This window comes from Hippocampus zosterae, chromosome 11, assembly GCF_025434085.1.
Source record: "Hippocampus zosterae strain Florida chromosome 11, ASM2543408v3, whole genome shotgun sequence".
In the NCBI taxonomy this organism is placed as follows: domain Eukaryota; kingdom Metazoa; phylum Chordata; class Actinopteri; order Syngnathiformes; family Syngnathidae; genus Hippocampus; species Hippocampus zosterae.
In genome coordinates, this window is record NC_067461.1 from 21,525,379 (window position 1) to 21,551,075 (window position 25,697).

Genomic DNA, 25,697 nt, shown 5'->3' on the forward strand with positions numbered 1-25,697 from the left:
GCTAGCTACCCTTGTGTAACAAGTATTGTTGACTTAATTTGTAATGAGTAATTCACACTTTTAATTTTTCCCTCAGAACTCATCATGGTGGACAAAAGTATCTACATTGTCCAGGGTGAAATTTCTGCTGTTGTTGGTGCTATCAAGAGGAACTCGAGATGGAACACCCATACTCCCTTGGTAATTGAACAACACTTTTTTCATATCATGGCTATATCATTTTATTCACATTTCACTGTAATTAGTACACTTACTGAATATAAAGAAAGTCTCACCATCTCAGAGCTGAAAGTTTTAACTCTTGTCCAATTAACAATCTCTTATGTTGTATCTTCTTATTGCTCAGCTACCTACAGTATAATCACAGTATAATCACATGATCTAAACCTCAGATTACACATCAGATATTGATGGAGTTATGGAATGAGTCAAGTCACATTTACTTATATTGCCCTGAATCACAAACAGTCCCTTGGGCTTCACATGCCCATAGGTGCTAAATATTAATGACATCCCCTGAGCATAACCCCCAGGAGGGCAAGGGAAAAACTAAAAATAAAAACATCACAGAAAAAATTAGAAACTTTGAGACGGTGGCATACATCCCCCTTCCATGATGACCAGGCTGCAATGGGTACGAAGTGATCAACATTTGATGCAATATTGTTATACATTATTGAGATCAATTATTTTCTTCCAGGAAATGCTTAGTATATACCATATTACTTCTTAAATTGCTTGGTGTCTGGGGCCCGCTTATACTGTAGGGCTGTGCCCCCCAGAACCCCACTGTGACTTTCCTCGGATTTTCTCTTCCTCATTTCACAGCCCTGCAAATGTCAAAATGTGTAAATTGTACATTCAAAAATAATGAAATTATCAAATAATTACAGACAAAATATTATTTTATTATTGCTGAAAATTGCCAAATTTATTTAGTAACCCTATAATCATTCAGTGCACCCCTAAAAGTATTATTTGAACATTGCTTCAGTGTACCTATAATTCAACAAAAAGGCTATTAAAGCATCATCACATATGTTGCATTGAAGAGCATTGAATAATTTTTAAAGAGTCAAAGTATTAATTTTATTTTTTTTAATATTCTTTTCTTTTTATTAGAGATCATTTCCAAATGAAATATTGAGATTTTGCAACCCCCCTCCGCTTTGGTTTTCAGGATGAAGAACAGGATCCGTTGTTGAACAGCTTTGGCCACCTGAAGGAAATACTCAGCCAAATAAAAGGTTTGTGCTTGTGATACCGATGCAATGCAGGCTGGAGGGCCGTCATGCACTGAAAACTTGTCGTACACGGGCCTTGTTACCTGTCAAATAAATTTTATTCTAGTAGTTAATTGGAAATACAAGGTTATCTACTTCTCAGTTAGTGGTGTGTCTCAGTCTTTTACGTTTTCACAAGAATTGCAATACTAGTGTAGGCTGATTGGGCTCTTCCTCATGCTAACAGTAGTCACAAGCATACTAGCAGAACATGAACCCAGGATCAGTCAAGGAGTGTCAGGAAAAGGAATGTCCACGTCTGCATTCTGATTGGTTGTAATCTATGTCGTTGCCACGTTGCATAACTATGATTTTTGAATCACCACAAAACCATTGGCTGAGTCTCAGCCACTCCTGAAAAAGTAGATGCCTCATCTCGTACACTGCACGAGAGTTCTGTAGGGTTCGGTCAATGTGTGCCAGCCTTAAGACTTTGATGCATCTTTCCATGCAAGGTTCTGTGCAAATTGTCTGGCAGTCAACTGTACTGGTTATCTTTTCTACCACTTAAAGTGGCATGATTTAATGAGTTTAGGTTTTTGTATGCTGCACAGTGCTGTCTGGCAGACTTGCGCTGGCTTGGTCAATACTGCATGTTGTCATGTCTTTGCAATGAGACCTGGCAGCTTTCATAGTCCTTCGTCTCCAGTTGCAACAGTGGAAGGCCATTGGACAGTCATTACACGATGCTTGCGCAGCTTTAACCCACGCTGGTGTTGTCTGTCTCCGGGGAATTCCTCAGCCGTTGTTAGATGGACAGGCACTGCTGGCTCAGAAATTTACCAAGTTGGTTTAAGCCCCTTCCCCCCACCCCGCCCCTCAAGCCCATTACCTCTTGCCATGAATAAAAAAATAAAAACATGCCTTTTCTATTTGACCTGATTTTTATCATAACTAAACCAACTTGTCAAGGGAGACAGTTTAAATAATGAGTCCATGTCAAGGACCCTTAAACCCAATTCCCATGTGCAGTTTGTCTCTTATGTTACATTCATACCCCGTTGAAAGACAAAAGGTCAAATAACCTCAACAGGGATGTGATCTGTGCCGTACATACTGATTTGATTTTTTTTCCTTTTCCTTTTTCACCAGAATAACACAATATATCTTTCTATCCGTTTGCCCTTAAGAAGCACATATTTCATTTGAAAAACTTGTGGGTGGGCTGTTTGGTTGCTGTTCTGGGGTTTTCATATTGCCCCAGCGGCCTGCATTATGAAAGCTCTGTAATTCCATTCAGTCAAGCGTGTGCATCTGCGCTTACTAACACAAAAAGGCAAACAGGGACGGAAATAAGAATTGGTTCCCTCAAGATTTCTCGGCATGGCCAGGTCTCTGCTGTGTTGTTTCTGTTCTATTGCTCTGTATCTGGCTAACGGCTATTTTGTTCGACTTGCATGATTGGCAGGAGCATGTGGCACAGAGCTCGAGAGTTGTGCAGCTGGAAGTATATCATCTGTGATTTTAGTTGGGTAAATATAGCAGGTTGTCTTGTCAAGAAGAGAGATAAATTGTTCTGGGAAAGGAAGTGTTGCCCTCTTTTTAAATGGAGTAAAAAAAGTTTCCATCATCTCCTTGAAAATTCTCTCTGGACTGAAACAATGAGAGCACGGTTGGAGAAGCTCAGTCACTGATTGAACATGTGGCGTGATCCGTCAGCTCTCCATTACACCCACTCTGTCCAAGGCAGCAGGGCCCACATGGGTTGCTGAGGCATTGTGGTTGCTCATTGGCCTCAACCAGTTAAGTTGAAAGAGACACAAATGTGTAAGATTGATATCTTACATTAAAATATTGTATGATGACACAGTTCAGTTCCCTTGGTACGGTTGACTGTTGCAGTATTCAAAGTACAAATTAGCATTGGGAATTATTAAAAACAAACCTGTGTTTGTTATTTCAGCCATTTGTGTTCTATACCACTTATTCTGTTCATGGTCACTGTGACTCTATCCCATTTTATTTATTGTTTTAAATTCCATTGTCCATGTTTGAACTTTGGGGACCAAATCATGTCATTGTTGAACCTGATGCTAACCATCAGAGAATAAATAATAATAAAGTAGACTTATGGAATCATTTGATTAAAAAAAATATTGCTCCTGGTGTGCACCAACCATTGGGTGATTACCAATTTGCAAAGTCAAACACTGCCCTGTGCTCTCAACTTGAAAACCCTGCCCCACGCATCCTGCGGGTAGCGGCAGACCTTTCGGGATCATCTCATTTTCCCCTTTGCTGACTTGCTGATGTTCTTTATAGAGGAGGTCCAAGCAAGCTGAGAAGAGAATTGAGATCCACCCTAAGATTCTTGAACTTCCACGGCCCAGCAAAATAAATGTGATTATGTCATCAAACCCACTTCAGTTTTTGTAACTGATAAAATACCGTGCTGATTAACATGCACAGAAGCAATTTATTTTTTTGCCACAGTGCCTCAACACTTAAGTAAAAAGAAAAAAAGAACGCCGCCCACTGAAATTCAGAAAAAAGTGACCAAGCAGAAATAAATGGATGATGAGAAGGAAGGTAAAGTTACTAATTTGGCCATATTCTGTTTATTTTTTCAGATGCTGTTTTGATACTTATATGAGAATAATTGTATTGACAACAGGTTTGATGTCACAGCTGTTTTGACCCCCCTCAAGTTTATTGTGATGTGTGTTCACCAAAATTGTATGCACTACACACATTTTCAATGAATAAGGGAGACATTTTTGTGTATTTGCATGCTTGATGTGAGGAGAGAGTCATTGTACGTATTCACAAAATACTTTGCACATGTTGTCAAAGTGTTTATGCAGTCTCCATGTTGACCAATGTGTTTATTTGACTTTTCGTTGTGTTGACCTCTTTTTAAAGGTTAACCATTTTCATATGGCTGTATGCCCAGTATTCACATTGGGGCATATTCTCCCAGGGGCTCAAGTCAGAAAAGGTGCGCCGCTGCACGTTTTTTTTTGCAGCGCAGGTTTTCCCATTCACTTAAGTGGGCCACTTACGCAGCCTCATGAAATGTACGCACTTTGGGTGGAGACAGTGGGCAGACAGCAGGACATGATCTGACTAATCTGTCAGTGCGTACATTCTCCTGTAGACTTGAGTCTCTTTTGGGCTCTGCACTCTATAGCAGGGGTGCCCAATACGTCCATCGTGATCGACCGTTAGCTCGCACATTGGTCCCAAGTAGATTTCGAGGGGTTCTGGGGTCCTCGGGGGGGCCCCAAAACATTTGTGTGTTTGTTTACGTGTTAATATGATATAGTTTTGTGTTAGTCCTCATTGCACCCTTATCAATGTCACTTTCACAAAAAGTATTTAAAAAACAAAATAACAAAGAAGTTCACCTTTAACCTATGATGGCGTGTGACCTTCATCACCGGAAGTTGATAGTGGTCAGCAGTCTGCAAATGCAGCTTGCGATCAGAACTGTTGCTCTATATCTTTTCTTCATGAGTTCGTTTCACGTACAATTCACCAAGGGCACTGGTAAAGAATGGCAATCTGGACTGCCGGGAGAAGCATTTTAAAATGGTACACGTGAGCTACGATCGTTAACATGCTGCAAAAGTGCGTTCCATGCCTCAGGTCTCGACAAAGGTTGGCAGGGATTTGCTTTTCATAAACTTTGATGTCTACTTTATTTTTAGATTTCGTTCACTCTAGGGGCCGTTATGTTAGTTGCTCATCAGACCAGGTGTGTGTACGTGCGTGCGTGTGCGGTAATGGGTTGGTTGGTCGAAAATGAGATCTTAGGTCAAAAAAGGTTGGGCACCCTTGCTCTAGAGGCTGTACTAAGGTGTAGTGCCCCTCAAAGGAGACACATCATACTGCACAATTGGAATCACAAGCATATTATTGTAATTAAATTGCTTTGATTAGATTTATTAAAAAGTGAATGCAAAAACACACACTTCTTCAAAGTAGCCTGTTGATGAACATGCGGTGAGATTCGAGACACTGAGGTGAGGCACTCCTTCCCCAGAGTGTGGTAGAAAAATATGAAGCTGAAAAAGATTAGCCTTATTACAATTATGAGCTGCAATAAAACATGTCTCAAATGAGGTCAAAATTTAATTTTTGAATGTTGCTTTCCAAAGCTTAAATTGTTTCAATTGATTTCACACTGGTCAGCAACATGGTAGAAACAAAAGCTAAATATTTAATATATTTTTGGAAAAAAAAAAGATCCAGTGTTAATTTTGTTGACTAAAAATGTTCGTCATTCTTTTCATCGCACTTTAAAAAAAAATGAAAACAAAAATAAAAGTCAGTCATCGATACGCTAACTAAATTGATTGACAATTTTATCAGCAAATACAAGATGAACGAGTTACCCCAATGACGAAACGCAATCAGGAGGAAGACTCATTGGTGGTGGGTGGGGAAAAAAAAAAAAGAACAATTCCTAACATACGGCCCGTCAGTTCGATCGTTCATGTTTGTCAAGGTTTTAATGTCACAAAATCCCATATGGGTCCACACAATCTCACTCGTTGAGAAGAAGAGGGGGGCAGAAATTACTTTTTTTTTCATAGCACAGCCACAAAGCCAGTATTGACGTGTAAACCATTGCGTTTGAAAATAACTAGTAGCTTACTGTTTTTTCCCCGACTGCCATCGTTTGAAGCAAACGTTGTGGTTCTGGCGTCGGACTCCCAGTATTTATTATAATTTACTGCTTTGTTTGAAAGTCCAGCTTTGAAAATTTCTTAGTTTGGAAATCCTCAATTTTCAGGGTGAGAAATGACAGCTTGTAGCCTCGCACAGCACACTTGTTTACTTTTTGCACATGGGTTCACCATGACCTGGCTGGTGGCAGGCTATCAGGCTGCTCACTGTCGCAGAAGTACTGGCTGCCTCAAGGCACGCATTTTCCCTGTGGATTTGTGTCATAATGGCTGGCCATGCCTCACATTTATTTAAGCAGGAAATACAGATTTTTTTGCGATTTTTACTATAAAATGGTTAAAATACATTAAGAACCACACCAAAATTATAGTCCAGCGGACAACTATTAATACTTGTGTTATTTTATTTCGTTTCTTTTTCCTCTCATGATGACAGGGGAGGCACATATTCACCTGCCTCCCCTAAATGCACGTAACTGTGAACTGCTCACACGTCATCAGTGATGTTCTGGATCTACAATGCAAATTTTTTTCACAATCAGTGTGCCCTATTTTAAAAAATGATCTCAATTGAATTCTCATGTCTCATAAAAACCCCACAATACGGATCTTAGGGCCACCCTCAGACTTCACCAAAGTACGTCTCTCTTGATGGTTGCGCACATGCTGTATTTCTAGGTTACGGATCATGAGTGTCATCAGAGGTCAAGGTGAGAGAATTGACGCTTCTTGAAAGTCCATCCATCCATTTTCAGAACCGCTTTATCCTCACTAGGGTCGCGTGGGGTTCTAGAGCCTATGCCAGCTGTCTTCGGCCAGTAGCCGGGGAACGGCCTGACCCGCCGGTTGCCAGCCAATCATAGGGCACACAGAGACCAACAACTATCCACGCTCACACTCGCATCTAGGGACAATTTGGATATTTCATCCAGCCTGCTATGCATGTTTTTGGAATGTGTGAGGAAACCGGAGGACCTGGAGAAAACCCACGTAGGCCCAGGGAGAACATACAAACTCCACACAGGAAGGCCGGAGCTCGAATCGAACCCGGTTGCTCTGCACTGTGAAGTCGATGTGCTAACTACTCGACTACTGGGCCCTCCGCCTCTTGAAAGTGTGTAAGAAATACTTGCAAGGAATTGACTGAAGCGCGAATGAAAGAATTTAAGCGCCGATTGGGCACCATTGTGCACCATGTTTGAGGTAGGCCCCGTCGGTACAAAAGAAAAAAAAATACTGAAGAAACTTTGCATGGGACTTTAACATATCCAGCAAATCTGAGACAGGCAATTGAATGGCAATCTACAATTATAGTTATTTTACTTTTTGTGAGAGAGCAATACTGCACTACATCTTTGATATGGTTCGGTTTAGTCAAATCTTAATTGAATGCCCAAAGTTGAGTCATTAGTCACGTGTGTCCTTCAACCAGTCTGTTTTGCAAAATCTATTCCAATGTTGTTCTGTTTTGATGTTGAATTAATTTTGATATTTGCGGAATATCCTTTGTTTAAAAATGTTGTTTTCAGATACTGCTCCGTATTCTATGCAAGTCAGAGAGCATCAGCTTTTCAAATCTTCAGTCCTGTCACTCCAGCATTTGCCTTCTCAAAATTCAACTCCCGAGCCACCCTCCCATCAACACCCCACACCCCACCCCACACCTCTGCTGCAACAGAGGTCAGTTTTTCTGTTAAAAAAAGTCAGTTCTAAATCCCTTCATTCTTATTCATACAAATGCAGGTTCAGAGCTCAAAACAGCTCCCTTGGTGCAACATCTGAGTGGCCCTTTGACTTGCAGCTTTTCTCCATTTGATTCAAACACTACCACAATTCAAAAGCACACATCTAATTGGGTGGCATTGGCAACAGAGGCTGTTGTCAGAGCTTCATTGCATTTCATAACAGAGAATGAGGTCATTAAAACACAAACCAAAATGACAAATGAAAAATTATTTCAAATCTCAAAAAAAATCATCTTCTGCAGTCTATAGTTTCTATAACATTATGTTCATAATGCATTGGTTCTTGAGATCTTGTAGCCTACTTCACGTTCTCTAACAGATTCCTCCCAAAGACGCTCTTCCAGGCCTCACTGTCGTTGCTAATGTGAGCATTGAAGTGGATACAGTACTCTGAACTGCTGTTTGATGCATAGGCACAAACAGCAAACGGGTGGTGGACACTAAGGGTGTGGAAAATAATCGATATTAATCGATACATCGATGCGCACGTGCGCGATGCGAGTGCATCGGCTCATTCACTGGGTACAACGCGATTGACGGGTGAAATCGAGATTAATCACGATGCATTGGTGGGTATCGGTAAAATCCGATTCAAGCACCGTTTTATTCATGTTAAACGTCACCTATCTGCCCTTTCCTAGGCGCATTGAATGCACCATCATTACTTTGCGTTTTGTGTTGAATACGGACGGAAGCCGTGAGTGCACATACAGTCCAGTACAGTACACTACTCTCGAAACACTATGGAAGTTCGCGCAAGCAGCAGCGAGGAAACTACTTTATTTAATGCATCCGCAACATTCAGATATTATGTTTGGAAACTACGGCTTCGAAAAGAAAGATGGAAAGCTTGATAAAACCTCGGTAATTTGCAAAGAATTTCGCACTACGAAGCCATACAACGGCAGCGCCACAAATATGCAGACCACTTAAAACGATGGCACCACATCACCGACAAGGTTCCCGCCCCCTCCCCGTCCAGTTCCTCGTTGGACACCGGAGAAACTTGCCAAACCAGGTCAGGATCAGAGAAAAAATCGCCTCTTATTTTGGGGGTCCCCTTGCAGCTAACTATGACCGCGCAAGGAAAAACTATATATGGATGACTCTTTTCGACATTTCATTTTGACACTCAGTGAGAGTGGTCTGTGTACGCTACAATGCACACAGCAGCTTTGAGGCTGTGACTGCCACATTGTTTCAAATGTATTTTTTTCTGTCCTATGGAGATAGATACAGTATTTCATAAAAGACACTCAGTGAGTAGTCGGTTTGTGTTTACACTACAGCAACAGCTGTGAGTCTCAGGTGCCAAATTGTTTACGTTTTCTTTGCACAAAACCCAATTGTGAAAGGGCTTAAATAAGTTGTTTTACACGTTCTACTGTTTATAAGGAATAAAGTGGTCTACTTTTTGCAATACCATACTAAATTCCATATTTTTTAAACCTTTTTTTTGCGTATTTGCATCATGTTTAATTGCACACACAATATCACAACAAATTGCACTGTATCGGATCGCATTGATTTGAACTAAATGTGTATCGCATCATATCACATCGTGAAGACGGTGAAACGTATCGCATCGTGTCGCCAGAAAATTCCGTGTATCGTTTAAGTATCGCATCGCTGGTAGTGCATCGAGATGTGTATCGAATCGTCCTCAGTGCTGAGATTCACATCCCTAGTGGACACGCTGATTTGGTTCAATCGGTAAAATATATTCTGTAGATAGTATTTCCTCAATGTCACTCATTTGTGATTGGATGATCGAGGATGTGAATGCAGAATTTCCACCAAGACATGCAATGGATTTCCACCTTCTGTTGCAGAGGGATAGAAGTACCTTTCAGTTTACAGCAGTGCATTATGCATGTCCTCTCCGTGAGTCGTCACCTTACCGTGGTGGAGGGGTTTGTGTGTCCCAATGATCCTAGAAGCTAAGTTGTCTGGGGCTTTATGCCCCTGACAGGGTCACCCATGGCAAACAGGTTCTAGGTGAGGGGCCAGACAAAGCACGGCTCAAAGACCCCTTATGATGAACAAAATATATGGACCAAGGTTTCCCTTGCCCGGACGCGGGTCACCGGGGCCCCCCTCTGGAGCCAGGCCTGGAGGTGGGGCTCGTTGGCAAGCGCCTGGTGGCCGGGCCTACACCCATGGGGCCCGGCCGGGCACAGCCCGAAGAGGCAACGTGGGTCCCCCTTCCCATGGGCTCACCACCCATGAGAGGGGCCAAAGGGGTCGGGTGCAATGTGAGCTGGGCGGCAGCCGAAGGCGGGGACCCTGGCGGTCCGATCCTCGGCTGCAGAAGCTAGCTCTTGGGACATGGAATGTCACCTCTCTGGCAGGGAAGGAGCCCGAGCTGGTGTGTGAGGCAGAGAATTTCCGACTGGATATAGTCGGACTTGCCTCCACACACAGCCTGGGTTCTGGTACCAGTTCTCTCGAGAGGGGTTGGACTCTCTTCCACTCTGGAGTTGCTCACGGTGAGAGGCGCAGAGCAGGTGTGGGCATACTCATTGCCCCCCGGCTCAGTGCCTGTACATTGGGGTTCACACCGGTAGACGAGAGGGTTGCCTCCCTCCGCCTGCGGGTGGGGGGACGGGTCCTGACTGTTGTTCGTGCATATGCACCAAGCAGCAGCTCAGCATACCCACCCTTTTTGGAGTCCTTGGAGGGTGTGCTGGAGAGTACTCCTGCTGGGGACTCCCTTGTTCTGCTGGGGGACTTCAATGCTCACGTGGGCAATGACAGTGAGACCTGGAGGGGCGTGATCGGGAGGAACGGCCCCCCCGATCTGAACCCGAGTGGTGTTTTGTTATTGGACTTCTGTGCTCGTCACGGATTGTCCATAACGAACACCTTGTTCAAACATAAGGGTGTCCATATGTGCACTTGGCACCAGGACACCCTAGGTCGCAGTTCGATGATCGACTTTGTTGTTGTATCATCGGATTTGCGGCCGCATGTTCTGGACACTCGGGTGAAGAGAGGGGCGGAGCTGTCAACTGATCACCACCTGGTGGTGAGTAGGCTCCGATGGTGGGGGAAGATGCCGGTCCGTCCTGGCAGACCCAAACGTATAGTGAGGGTTTGTTGGGAGCGTCTGGCGGAATCCCCTGTTAGAAGGAGTTTCAACTCCCACCTCCGACAGAGCTTTTCCCATGTTCCGGGGGAGGCGGGGGACATTGAGCCCGAGTGGACCGTGTTCCGTGCCTCTATTGTTGAGGCGGCCAATCTGAGTTGTGGCCGTAAGGTGGTTGGTGCCTGTCGTGGCGGCAACCCCCGTACTTGCTGGTGGACACCAGCAGTGAGGGATGCCGTCAAGCTGAAGAAGGAGTCCTATCGAGCCTTTATGGCCTGTGGGACCCCAGAGGCAGCTGACGGGTATCGATTGGCCAAGCGGGCCGCGGCTTCGGTGGTCGCCGAGGCAAAAACCAGAGCGTGGGAAGAGTTCGGTGAGGCCATGGAAGCCGACTTCCGGACGGCTTCGAGGAAATTCTGGTCCACCATCCGACGTCTCAGGAGGGGGAAGCAGTGCACCACTAACACTGTGTACAGTGGGAATGGGGCGCTGCTGACTTCGACTCGGGACGTTGTGAACCGGTGGGCAGAGTACTTCGAAGACCTCCTCAACTCCACCAACACGCCTTCCTTGGAGGAAGCAGAGCCCGGGGACTCTGAGGTGGGCTCTCCTATCTCTGTGGTTGAAGTCACCGATGTGGTTAAAAAGCTCCTCGGTGGCAAGGCCCCAGGGGTGGATGAGATTCGCCCGGAGTTCCTCAAGGCTCTGGATGTTGTGGGGCTGTCCTGGTTGACACGCCTCTGCAACATCGCGTGGACAACAGGGAGAGTGCCTCTGGATTGGCAGACCGGGGTGGTAGTCCCTCTTTTTAAAAAGGGGGACCGGAGGGTGTGTTCCAACTACAGAGGGATCACACTCCTCAGCCTCCCTGGTAAGGTCTATTCAGGGGTGCTGGAGAGGAGGGTCCGTCAGGAAGTCGAGCCTCAGATTGAGGAGGAGCAGTGTGGTTTTCGTCCCGGCCGTGGAACAGTGGACCAACTCTACACCCTTAGCAGGGTCCTTGAGGGTATGTGGGAATTCGCCCAACCAGTCTACATGTGTTTTGTGGACTTGGAGAAGGCGTTTGACCGTGTCCCTCGGGGAGTTCTGTGGGGGGTGCTTCGTGGGTATGGGGTACCGAACCCCCTGATACGGGCTGTTCGGTCACTATACCACCGATGTCAGAGTTTGGTTCGCATTGCCGGCAGTAAGTCGGAATCGTTTCCAGTGGAGGTAGGACTCCGCCAAGGCTGCCCTTTGTCGCCGATTCTGTTCATAACCTTTATGGACAGAATTTCTAGGCGCAGCCGAAGCGTTGAGGGGGTCCGTTTTGGGGGCCTCAGTATTTCATCCCTGCTTTTTGCAGATGATGTGGTGCTGTTGGCTCCTTCAAACGGGGCTCTCCAACTCTCACTGGAGCGTTTCGCAGCCGAGTGTGAAGCGGTTGGGATGAAAATCAGCACCTCCAAATCTGAAACCATGGTCCTCAGTCGGAAAAGGGTGGAGTGCCCCCTCCGGGTCGGGGAGGAGATCTTACCCCAAGTGGAGGAGTTCAAGTATCTTGGGGTCTTGTTCACGAGTGGGGGTAGGAGGGAGCGGGAGATCGACAGGCGGATCGGTGCAGCGTCTGCTGTGATGCGGACGTTGTATCGGTCTGTCGTGGTGAAGAAGGAGCTGAGCCAAAAGGCGAAGCTCTCAATTTACCGGTCGATCTACGTCCCAACCCTCACCTATGGTCACGAGCTATGGGTCGTGACCGAAAGAACGAGATCCCGGATACAAGCGGCTGAAATGAGTTTTCTTCGCAGGGTGTCCGGGCTCTCCCTTAGAGATAAGGTGAGAAGCTCAGTCATCCGGGAGGCGCTCAGAGTCGAGCCGCTTCTCCTCCACATCGAGAGGAGCCAGATGAGGTGGCTTGGGCATCTGATTCGGATGCCTCCTGAGCGCCTCCCCGGTGAGGTGTTCCGGTCATGTCCCACCGGGAGGAGACCCAGAGGAAGACCCAGGACACGCTGGAGAGACTATGTCACCCAGCTGGCCTGGGAACGCCTCGGGATCCCCCGGGGAGAGCTGGAAGAAGTAGCTAGGGAGAGGGAAGTCTGGGCTTCCCTGCTAAAGCTGTTGCCCCCGCGACCCGGCCCCGGATAAGCGGTAGATGATGGATGGATGGATGGATGGCATTATGCATGTTTCCAGTAGTGTTCCGGAGCGTAATAAGAAGCATAACATAGATCCATCCACTCATCCATGCTAAGATCGTTCAAAAGCCAACAATCATCCTTAAACCAATGTAATTCTATGAAAATTTTGCGTGTAACTTGAATTGTTTGCAAATAGGGACGCTTGAAACTTGTGGTTCCACACCACAGTATTTGACAAATAATCGTCAATTGAGAAAAGAGTGGATTCAGGAGGTGATTTCATTCGGTACATTTAGATTCATTTAAATTGTTTGCTAAGGACACTTCTAGTTAGTAACCTGGGGAACACATTTTATAAACACAGTTGCTCCTCCATTTCTTAAGTCTGGCAAGGGCTCGAGCACCAGGTCACTTTCTGACTGGCTTTTCAGATAGTTCTGTTGCGCATTACAATCATGGAGTCCATGACCTGACCTGCTTCATATTGACTTTTTTTACACAATTCCAAATGGTTTAATTTTTTGCAAAAGCATCACTGGTGTATGCTTATGCAACCAGCTAATTGTGCATCAAAATCCCCCCCGTAAGGTATCAAAATTGTTGTCATCTCAATTCGTTAACGCATATACTTCTGTAATTTTAACAGAAATGTCTTCACTTGATGTAGACCACTCATTCACGTTTTCACAGTCCAGTACTCGTGTTGAAGACAGCATCCCTAATTCGTTGGGTTTTACCTCTATGTCAGTCATCGAGAGAGAATGCACACATGATGCCGATCTTAGACTCCTTTCAAGGTCGTGTGCATGTGTGTGTTTCTCAGACCTCAGCTGTGGTCAGTGAGGCGCTGCTGGGCGTCTCTGGGGTCATAGTTTGAGCACATGGGAACTGACTGTGGCCTTATGCGCCTCCCCCTCGCATACCATATGATCTTTGTACATATATCACTCCCAATTGAACCAACAAAAGGCAGCTGGTAAATGCCGATGAGGAGAAACAATATTTCATATCGCTCACTCACTTATGCAAATATGTTTATCCATGATGGCATTTGGCGCAAAGAGACGGCACATCATGGAAATTCTTAACATGTCTGCCGCCTGACCCTTGGGTCATGCAACTTTAGGTATGAGATCATGGAAGAGACTCTCAGTTTGCTGTTAGTGTTATTTTTGTGACCTGGTCAAAAGACAATACACTGACTCGAGCCCAGGTGCTTTGATCTTTTGTGTCTGAGACTTGTTTCGATACCATTCTATATTCTTTGCTGTTCAAATTATGTAGGCAGTCTTCAACAGAAAGCAACTGCTGTATTGTCTGTTAAAATTTTTATTTGATTTTTTTACCCTTCCCTCTACCATTAATTACACCAGCTTGTGTTTGGAGACTGCAAAGAAGGTAGAAATGAACTGAAAGTTGAATGTGTTTTTATTTGGAAAATGCAACGGTTAGTAGTATGCCTAAAACATCTAGCATGCTGACGTTGGCCGATATTGCTCATCATAGTCAACTTCCTCGTCACATCATTATTGCTCTGCAAAGAAACAAGTTCACAAGATACCCCAAAAATCTATACAACAATTTGTCATCTTCTCCAAGTAGGTTTTATGACACTGTGGTCTTGTGGATTATACAGTCGTAAAAGTCCCTATAAATGAAATGAGCATGTGTCTCAGAGTGTCTTCCCAATCTCAGACAGGTTGCCATCTAGTTCTAGTTAGTCACTGTAAATTTCAACAGTTAATAGTGCCCTAACTAGTGAATGACAGGCAGGGCTTAGATCCAGTGTGAAAAAGGGATGCAACTGTTGTCCTGTATCAGAGGCTCTCTACAATGTGCTGAGTGGAAGGAGTGTCCCAGTCGAGAGCTATTAATCATGCACGTCTACAGGATTGGGTTGGGGTCGAAGGGTGGAAGGTTTAATAAGCACAGGTTGTGGAGGGTTCTTTGCTGCGGGTCTTGATGTGTTAAAAGAGCATGAAAGATTTGAGGCAAACCTACCTCGTCACCCAAAAGAAAGGCAGGTTCAGCGACTTCAACTTGGAATTTCATGTGCAATGTGTGTGTGTCTTTTTTTTCCATGTCCACATGTAGCCATGCAGTGCTTGTAACCATAGGAAAATGATGGCAGTTTTTTAAAAATGGATATGGACACCAGTTTCTGCTAAATCTATTCAGCTTTCCGATCTCTCCCATCGGTGTTTTGAATCATTATGGATTGGCCGTGATTAACATTACATATACTGAGTTATTCGCCATACTGAATAAGGGTGGGAGCTCCATGTGACCCCGCATTCTTCAAATGGTCAAGCCCAGTTTAGTATTAACATTTTTTAAAAATGAAAAGTAATAGAAATAGAAATAATTGAGTCACACTTTAACATAACATAGTTGTTTATAAACCCAGTAGATGAATTTGGACCAGACAAAACAAATGACAGCTGTGAAAGTCTGTGTTACATGGCACATATTTAAATTTTTATATGTATATGTGATAATTGAATTTCAGAATGAGACCCTTTCTCCTTCTGTTGTGAAAGCACTATATAAATAAAAATGTATTGTATCTTGTTAAACTCTCAACTAATGGCCTTTCAGTTTTGCTTTAATTTCTTCACATTGAGCGAGTAGCATTTATAAAAATTAAAATAAAAAAATGGCATGCAATGACACGAAATCTGACAACACTGCCATATCCATCATGGAGTGTAATCAGGATGGCTAAAAAGACATTTTGACAAAAGCCGCCCTGCTGACAGTGCAGAGAGCTAAGCAAGACAGTGTTGGCCAGTGCAGCTGACAAGGAGACGTGTTCAATACCAGAGACAACAAGGTGTTGATTGCGTTGAATGCAAAATAGATCTGCTGATATGAACAACCGTGTTCACTCCCTTCTCTCAAACCATCGTTCACAGCTTTGGGTTTCACATTTGTGGTACAAAGATATGGTCTTGGAGAGGAGATTTTAAAGTGTGAGAGAGTGATCTCCCCTCCTTTGAGAACATAAAACAAGTGGACATTTCTCAACCCTTAAGACACCTCCTTCCATCATCATCTTTCCCACTATTTAAGTATATCGTCTATCAGTGGCCGTGCATTTCAAACGTAGGCCTTCAGTGATGTCACATACAGTACATTAACACAATATAGGCTCGTCAGGCAGCACTTCATTTCAGGAGCATTTAAAACCAGCAAGTATGCATTCACAATTAAGAACAGGAAACTAAATTTACAGATATTGTCAAAAATAAAAAGATTAAAAAAATACTAAATAAAATGCCACCCAAATTACGTTATGTGATCATGAACAAGTCTGTCCAATAACTGCGCAATGTCGCAGTTTCATATAAGACACCAACCACACAATCACAAAACAAACTATTCTTTGAAAATAAAATTAACAGATCATTTGCATTTTGAGAATAGGTTATTCAGCAGCAAATAACTGAAAATGTTGAGCAGCTGAGATTGAACGAATTTTAGTGCACAAAGCTGACTACAGTGCGCCATTATATATTGCAGGTGAGCCGATTTATTTGATAGATTTTTGTATCTTTATTTTATTCCGTTACCATTAATTCTAACGAAATTAAATAACAAGAAGAAACGTAAAATAAAATTCATTTACTCACCAATGTCGTGCCTGTTCCCTGAGCTGCAGATCTACGCGAGTGTCCCCAAACGTTTTTAAACACACACAACATGCAATACTGAGGCCACTAAAACGGACCCCCTCAACGCTTCGGCTGCGCCTAGAAATTCTGTCCATAAAAGTTATGAACAAAACCGGCGACAAAGGGCAGCCTTGGCGGAGTCCTACCCCCACTGGAAACAATTCTGACATTACTGCCGGCAATGCGAACCAAACTCTGACATCGGTGGTATAGTGACCGAACAGCCCGTATCAGGGGATTCGGTACCCCATACCCACGAAGCACCCCCCACAGAACTCCCCGAGGGACACGGTCAAATGCCTTTTCCAAGTCCACAAAACACATGTAGACTGGTTGGGCGAATTCGCACAGGTCCACTGTTCCACGGCCGGGACGAAAACCACACTGCTCCTCCTCAATCTGAGGCTCGACTTCCTGACGGACCCTCCTCTCCAGCATCCCTGAATAGACCTTACCAGGGAGGCTGAGGAGTGTGATCACTCTGTAGTTGGAACACACCCTCCGGTCACCCTTTTTAAAAAGAGGGACTACCAACCCGGGCTGCCAAACCAGAGGCACTCTCCCTGTTGACCACGCGATGTTGCAGAGGCGTGTCAACTAGGACAGCCTCACAACATCCAGAGCCTTGAGGAACTCCGGGCGGATCTCATCCACCCCTGGAGCCTTGCCACCGAGGAGCTTTTTAACCACATCGGTGACTTCAACCACAGAGATAGGAGGGCCCACCTCAGAGTCCCCAGGCTATGCTTCCTCCAAGGAAGGCGTGTCGGTGGAGTTGAGGAGGTCTTTGAAGTACTCTGCCCACCGGTTCACAACGTCCCAAGTCGAAGTCAGCAGCGCCCCATCCCCACTGTACACAGTGTTAGTGGTGCACTGCTTCCCCCTCCTGAGACGTCGGATGGTGGACCAGAATTTCCTTGAAGCCGTCCGGAAGTCTGCTTCCATGGCCTCACCGAGCTCTTCCCACGCTCGGGTTTTTGCCTCGGCGACCACCGAATCTGCGTTCCGCTTGGCCAGTCGATACCCGTCAACTGCCTCTGGGGTCCCACAAGCCATAAAGGCTCGATAGGACTCCTTCTTCAGCTTGATGGCATCCCTTACTTCTGGTGTCCACCAGCGAGTACGGGGGTTGCCGCCACGACAGGCACCAACCACCTTACAGCCACAACTCAGATTGGCCGCCTCAACAATAGAGGCACAGAACATGGTCCACTCGGGCTCAATGTCCCCCGCCTCCCCCGGACCATGGGAAAAGGTCTGTCGGAGGTGGGAGTTGAAACTCCTTCTGACAGGGAATTCCGCCAGACGCTCCCAACAAACCCTCACAATATGTTTGGGTCTGCCAGGACGGACCGGCATCTTACCCCACCATCGGAGCCTACTCACCACCAGGTGTTGATCAGTTGACAGTTCCGCCCCTCTCTTCACCCGTGTGTCCAGAACATGCGGCCGCAAATCTGATGATAGAACTACAAAGTCAATCATCGAACTGCGGCCTAGGGTGTCCTGGTGCCAAACGCACATATGGACACCCTTATGTTTGAACAAGGTGTTCGTTATGGACAATCCGTGACGAGCACAGAAGTCCTATAGCAAAACACCACTCGAGTTCTGATCGGGGGGGCCGTTCCTCCCAATCACGCCCCTCCAGGTCTCACTGTCATTGCCCACGTGAGCATTGATGTCCCCCAGCAGAACAAGGGCGTCCCCAGCAGGAGTACTCTCCAGCACACCCTCCAATGACTCCAAAAAGGGTGGGTATGCTGAGCTGCTGTTTGGTGCATATGCACAAACAGTCGGGACCCGTCCACCCACCCCGAAGGCGGAGGGAGGCAACCCTCTCGTCTACCGGTGTGAACCCCAATGTATAGACACTAAGCCGGGGGGCAATGAGTATGCCCACACCTGCTCTGCGCCTCTCACCGTGAGCAACTCCAGAGTGGAAGAGAGTCCAACCCCTCTCGAGAGAACTGGTACCAGAACCCAGGCTGTGCGTGGAGGCAAGTCCGACTATATCCAGTCGGAAATTCTCTGCCTCACACACCAGCTCGTTCCCTGCCGGAGAGGTGACATTCCATGTCCCAAGAGCTAGCTTCTGCAGCCGAGGATCGGACCGCCAGCGTCCCCGCCTTTGGCTGCCGCCCAGCTCACATTGCACCCGACCCCTTTGGCCCCTCTCATGGGTGGTGAGCCCATGGGAAGGGGGACCCATGTTGCCTCTTCGGGCTGTGCCCGGCCGGGCCCCATGGGTGTAGGCCAGACCACCAACGAGCCCCGCTTGCCAACGAGCCCCACCTCCAGGCCTGGCTCCAGAGGGGTGCCCCGGTGACCCGTGTCCGGGCAAGGGAAACGTAGATACATTTATTGTAATCATCATCAGGGGTCTTTGAGCCGTGCTTTGTCTGGCCCCTCACTTAGAACCTGTTTGCCATGGGTGACCCTGCCAGGGGGATAAAGCCCCAGACGACTTAGCTCCTAGGATCATTGGGACACATAAACCCCTCCACCACGGTAAGGTGACGACTCACGGAGGGGGTGACGACTCATGGTGTTACCAATTTAAAACAACTTAAATTGGTAAATCCAGTGGAAGGTCCTTTTTGAAAATTGTGTGGAAAGTAGTCCTGCAACCAGATCAACATCTTCTCCTTTGGCCATTCTGGGTACGCAGACTAATGATCTGATTGGCTATTGCAAGCTGACTGTGCCCGTTCATTTACGGCGCACAGGGGCCTGCTCTGTTTAATCTGAAAGCCCGGAGCAAGTTTAATTTACCTGGCAGCACAAGCTGAAATATGATTGGTTATAAACTCTACCATAATAAATAAGTTTAATTTATCGAGTAACTTATTTGTTACTTTACTTATTTTCCACTTAACTAAGTGGAAATAATATGACATAAAGAATGCAGAGAATAATTTTGTTCACATAAAATAACAAATTAAATTTATGTTATTCTCAGAAAAGTCCATCCATCCATTTTCCGAACAGCTTAATCGTGGGACACACAAATACACTATGGCAGCACAGAACAACCGCGGAATGAACGAGGTTGCATTTGCTGTAATTTCTTATTTTAAAAATCCGACCAATGATGTCACTGATATTCATTCATCTTCCGAACCGCTTGATCCTCACTAGGGTCGCGGGGGGTGCTAGAGCCTATCTCAGCTGTCTTCGGGCAGCAGGCGGGGGACACCCTGAATCGGTTGCCAGCCAATCGCAGGGCACACAGAGACGAACAACCAACCACGCTCACACTCACACCTAGGGACAATTTAGAGTGTTCAATCAGCCTGCCACACATGTTTTTGGAATGTGGGAGGAAACCGGAGCACCCGGAGAAAACCCACGCAGGCCCGGGGAGAACATGCAAACTCCACACAGGGAGGCCGGAGCTGGAATCGAACCCGGTACCTCTGCACTGTGAAGCCGACGTGCTAACCACTGGACTACCGGGCCGCCCTGATGTCACTGATAGATATTGCAAATTATGACATTGGTCGATTAACGAGCTCACATAAAATGCGTAATAGCGATTTTGATTCCATTTATCAGATAAGTGTAAAGTTGTATCCATAAATAGTGTATACATACACTATATAGAGTACATTATCGCAGGCATCTGTCCAAAACCAATTTGGTCAATGGCATATTTTTTCACAAATCTATAATAGTGGTTAATCCACATATGTAGGAGTCCATCCATCCATCCATTTTCTGAACCGCTTTATCCTCACTTGGGTTGCGGGGGGTGCTGGAGCCTATCCCAGCCGTCTTCGGGCAGTAGGCGGGGGACACCATGAACCGGTTGCCAGGCAATTGCAGGGCACACAGAGATGAACAACCAAGCGCACTCACACTCACACCTAGGGACAATTTAGTGTGTTCAATCAGCCTGCCATGCAAGTTTTTGGAACATGGGAGGAAACCGGAGTACCCGGAAAAAACCCACGCAGGCCCGGGGAGAACGTGCAAACTCCACACAGGGAGGCGAGAGGTGGAATTGAATACCTCCGCACTGTGAAGTTGACGTGCTAACCACTGGACTACCGGGCCGCCCTCTCATAAATTTATTAAATTTACTTTTCTGAGAATGTTTAGGCCAGCAGAGAAGGCCTTGCTGGCCCTGACGGAACGCCACTGTCTTCTATACTACTACTCATTGGTGGTTCTAGACATTTTTTGCAGGGGTGGCAGCAGGTTTATTTGGGAGGGTGGAGGTTATAACCCCCCCTCAGGCACAGAAATGCGCATGTACTCACATACACTTTGCTTAAAACAAAAAAAATAAACGACAACAAAAAAAACCCCCAGACCAGCCTGGTTTTGTTTGTCAATGGAAAGTAGAAATTTTACTTCATTGAAATTGTAGAAATATCACTTATACTTGGTGAAAAACTCTAATGGAAACACGGCTTGTGTAGGCTATGCAATAACAATTGTCAACAAGGGCTGCCGTAATTGTTTTCTTTTTCCTAGTAACAGCAATTGGTTAACTAATTAAATCATCTGTAACTTGCACCAGCAGGCAGCTGCTTTTACATATAGTCTTGCAGCCTGAATTCTTTAAACTATATACTAACTACAAAGACAATAAAGATATTACATTCAACTTTGACTGAACTTTGTTGTATATACCAGCATTCCTGACAATTTTACTATGGTGCAACTTTAATTGAAGAGGATACTGTGGATTTAACATTTTTATGCGTAATTCAGACTGACAGCCAAAACTCGATTTTTACCCCTTCCAGGATATAACTGGATGGCTTTTTTGTTGTCTGTAGAGTCACAAAGCCGTTGAAATCCAATTTTTGCGGGACACATTGAAACCACATTAATAAGGTCGTTTCATATCTCATTTGGACAGGATGCGTCTCAGTCTGAACAACTCCAAACACACCAATTGTGCCCGTGACGTCACTCTGTATGACACAAGATCCTTTGCGCCTGACCCAATACACCAGACAAGAGAGCACCAATCAAAGTGCGGAGCGCAGCACACCAGATAAAATGCAATCCCCCTAGTCGGACAGGATGACATTTTTACCAGCACACACTTGAAAAATTAGAGGCATTTGGAAGTATATGGGTGCACTGCTGAGCCCTGCCTCTTTTGGAGCGATAGACAGACGTTTGTATTTTGGTGTTTCCTACAGTCCACACAATTTGTGCATTGATCGTAAATAAACGTGAGTGTACCGCCATAAACCTTGGAAGATATTACAATCGAATGTTTCAAAATAGTTCAGTAAAGGCAGGGAGCAAGCCTCGATGTCAGCTAGATAGCGCTGCTGTGGGGCCTCAGTAGACCCCCACCAATATCTAAAAATACTGCTGCTTACCACTTCACACAAGTTGTCACACTTGACACAGCATTTGAACATATTAAAAATAGGCTACAGCAACCATAAAAATGCTACTATTTGACTTTTTTTTGGGGGGGGGGGGATCATCAATATATTTCACGAACATGAAAACAATTGCAGTCAAAACAGTCTGAGGGTACAGTGTTATTTTACAACAATCCAGTAAGTCAAACACATTTTTGTCGCAGGACTGTCATTATGACTGTGAACCCATATGGATCTACAGTCATGGAAAAAAATGGTTGTCACGTCAGCCTCATGGTGCAAAGATCCAGGGTTCGATTCTGGCTCCGGCCTTCTCGTGTGGAGTCTGTTCTCCCTTTGCCTGCATGAGTCTTCTGCGGGTACTCTGATTTCCTCCCACACTCCAAAATCATGCACAGCAGAGATATTGTCCCTTGGTGTGATTGTGAGCATAGTTTGTTGTTCTTCTATGTCAGGGGTCCCCAAACTTTTTCCTGTGAGGGCCACATAACTTCCCTTCTCTGATGGGGGCAGTGTCAGTTTGTAACAGAAAAAGTGTGACAATCGGAGGGGAGCTGAAAAAATTTGTTTTCCATAAAGCCACACATAACCAAATAACCTTTTCCAGGTTCTTCACAGAAAAAAAGTCAGGAAACGAATCATAACACTTAGTTAGTTAGTTAGTTAGTTCCGCCCGTTCCTATTTGGAACATTGGGCGACGAGTTTCCTCCATTTGGTCCGGTCACTGGCGACCCTTCTTGCTCCATGCCAGCTGACACCCATCTCACTGAGGCCTTCTTTGGCAGTCTGTCTCCACGTCTTCTTTGGCCTACCTCTCTTCCTCTTTCCACCCTCTGGCATCCAGTCCATGGCCACACTTGCCGGTCTCTCTCTTGGCAGTCGGAGTACGTGGCAGATCATTTTCCTTCTCCTTTCAGAGACAATGTCTGACAGTTCAGCCACTCCTGCCTTCTTCATCACCTCCTCGTTAGTGACGTGGTCTCTCCATGAGATCCTCAGGATGGATCTCAGGCAACGCCGATGGAAGACATCTAACTTGTTGGTTATGTTGGCTGTCTTCATCCATGTCTCACAGGCGTAAATCGCTGTTGGGATAACCACTGACTTATAGAGGCGTAGCTTGGTGGTCGTAGTGATGGCTTTCGATGACCAGATGTTGCGGAGGCCTTGGAACACTCCCGCAGCTTTACCAAGTCTACTGTTGACGTCTTTCTCCACACCACCTGTATTTGAGATGCTACTCCCAAGATATGTGAAGCTGTCAATGTACTCTGTCATGTTGGTGTAGAGTGAGTGGTTGAAGGTGTTGGTGCTGTCCGACGGCCGTGGCCTTGGTCTTTTCCTGGCTAATTCGCAAACCGACCTTAACTCCATGCTCATACAGATTATTGGTCAACTCCTGGAGTGCGGGCTGGGTGTGACTTAACAGGGCCAAATCATCTGCAAATTCCAGGTCAGCTAGTCTGCTCCCTCCCCACTTGATACCAACTTGTGCTCCTGTGATGGACTTCCTCATCACAAAGTCAATTATGATAATTAAGAGTAGGGGTGACAGAATGCAACCCTGTCTTACACCAGTGACAATGTCAAAATCATCAGTTGTGCCACTGTTGGTTTTGACACAACAGGTTGAGTTGTGGTACAATGACCTGAAGATGTTGATGTACTTGGGGGGTACACCATACAGCTGGACGATCTGCCACAGTGACTCCCGGTGGATGCTGTCGAAGGCTTTCTTGAAATCGATATAGTTGATCATGAGTGGTATCTGAAGTTCTTGGCACTGCTCTATGATGTTTCGAAGGGTAAAGATCTGTTCGGCGCAAGACCTTCCCTTCCTGAAACCGGCTTGCTCTTCCCTCAAGATGTTATCCACTTCATCTTTAAGGCGATGTAGCAGAACACTGCAGAATACCTTGCTGGGAATTGACAGCAGCGTAATGCCCCACCAGTTATTGCAGTCTGCGAGGCTTCCCTTCTTGGGGAGCGTGACAATGACCCCACGTCTCCAGTCGGCAGGAACCTCTTCAGCATGCCAAATCAGGTTGAACAGGTGGGTAAGGCTCTTCACAACAGCATCTTGGGCATGTTCCAACAGCTCGGCAGCTATCTCATCGAGTCCCGGTGCCTTGTTGTTCTTAAGGCCCTTGATTGCTCTGGCAACCTCAGTCTCGGAAATCTCTTTCGATGTAATATTTAGAGCTTGAGCTGGTGTCTCTTGATCGAAATTGAAGGGCACGGGAGGCATTGGTTGGTTGAGAACCTCCCTGAAGTGTTCCAGCCATCTTGCTTCTTGCTCCTCGTCGCTTAGAAGTGTCCTGCCATCCTTGCTCCTGATTGGCACGCCAGAGCTGCTCCTGGAGTTGGTTAGCTCCCGCACGATCTTGTATAGGGTCGTGTCGTTGTTCTCTGCTGCTTCCTGTGCCTCTCTTGTTTTCTCTTCTAGCCACTGTCTTTTATCCTTCCTGCAACTCTTCTTCACTGCCCTGTCCAAGTGTCTGTACTCCTCGTCTTCCATCCTCCAGCTCCGGAGCCTCCTCTTTTGTTCTCTTTTTATCTTAGCCACTTTCCTTTCCTCAATCAACTTCCAGGTGTCGTCTGTTATCCATCTCTCTTTGTTGGTACCCGTCTTTCTGCCTATAACTGCTTCTGCAGTGTCAGCAATGGCACAACAGAACATACTCCACTGGTCCTCAATGTTTGCAAGGTGTTGTGATACCTTGAGCTTCCTACTCAATTCCTCACAGAAGCTTTCAGAGAAGTTTTTATTCTTTAGCTTGTCCACCGTGTAAGGTCTCTTGTGCTGCACCTTTTTCACCTTCTTCAGCTTCAGCTTGATTTTACTCACCACAAGGAAGTGGTCTGAACCCACATCCGCACCTCTGTAGGAGCGAACGTCGAGCAATGACGAGCGCCACCTTGTGTTGATGCAGATGTATTCCAGTTCGTTCCGGGTCCCGCCACCAGGTGAAACCCAGGTTACTTTGTGGATCCGCTTGTGCTCAAAAAAGCTGTTGCCAATGCTGAGGCCGTTGGTACTGGTTAGCATCAACAGTCTCTCCCCGTTGTCGTTCGTGGAGCTCGCAAACCCATGCGGTCCAACTGTGGCATTCAGGCCCCTTCTGTCATTATCCAGTTTTGCGTTGAAGACTCCAATCAGCATTTTGATGTCATGTCTGGGGATCTCCTCAAGCACGGTCTGGAGCTGGTTGTAGAAGGTGTCTTTATCGTCCGCTGAGGCAGCTTCGGTTGGGGCATAGACTTGTACGATGGTTACTTTGGCATATCTGGTGTAGAGCCTTGCTGTAATAATCCGTTCATTCACCGGCTTCCATCCAATCAATGTTTTTGCTGCACTACTGGAGAGGATGATGCCGACTCCATGGGAATGGTGGTCTTGCTTCCCAGAGTACAGAAAAGTTGCTCCATCAACCATGAGGCGCCCTTGCCCCGTCCACCTCATTTCACTAACGCCTAAGATGTCCAGGCGATAGTCCCTCATATTCTTCAGCACCTGGTCCATGCGACCAGACTGGAACATTGTGCGCACATTCCAGGTGCCTACTCTGGTGTTGGTTTTGGTTCCAAAGATCGGGGTCATCAGGGGTCGGGCTTCCTGCTGGATTTCACTCGGCCCCGTCATAGATACATCCAAGGATGTGCCGTCTCTTCTTCGCCGTGGTTTACGGGAATGGCTTCCTCTCGTCGTTTCTGTAACAGGTTTTTGTTTTTACAGGGTGAGGTTGTTAACCTCACGCCCAACCCCCAACCTGGAAGACCAGTTGGATGCAGTTTAAC

The 25,697-nt window shown here is 46.0% G+C and overlaps 1 protein-coding gene across 11 annotated transcripts in view; it reads left to right on the plus strand.

Annotated features, from left to right (window-relative positions):
- Positions 1 to 25,697, plus strand: part of gbf1 (golgi brefeldin A resistant guanine nucleotide exchange factor 1) — a 116,955-nt gene that overhangs the window by 11,080 nt on the left and 80,178 nt on the right. For all 11 annotated transcript variants that reach the window (XM_052080990.1, XM_052080993.1, XM_052080994.1 and 8 more), the window contains 2 exons: positions 77 to 180; positions 1,181 to 1,247. In XM_052080990.1, coding sequence (XP_051936950.1) covers positions 77 to 180; positions 1,181 to 1,247 — 171 coding nt within the window. The remainder of the gene's footprint in view (positions 1 to 76; positions 181 to 1,180; positions 1,248 to 25,697) is intronic.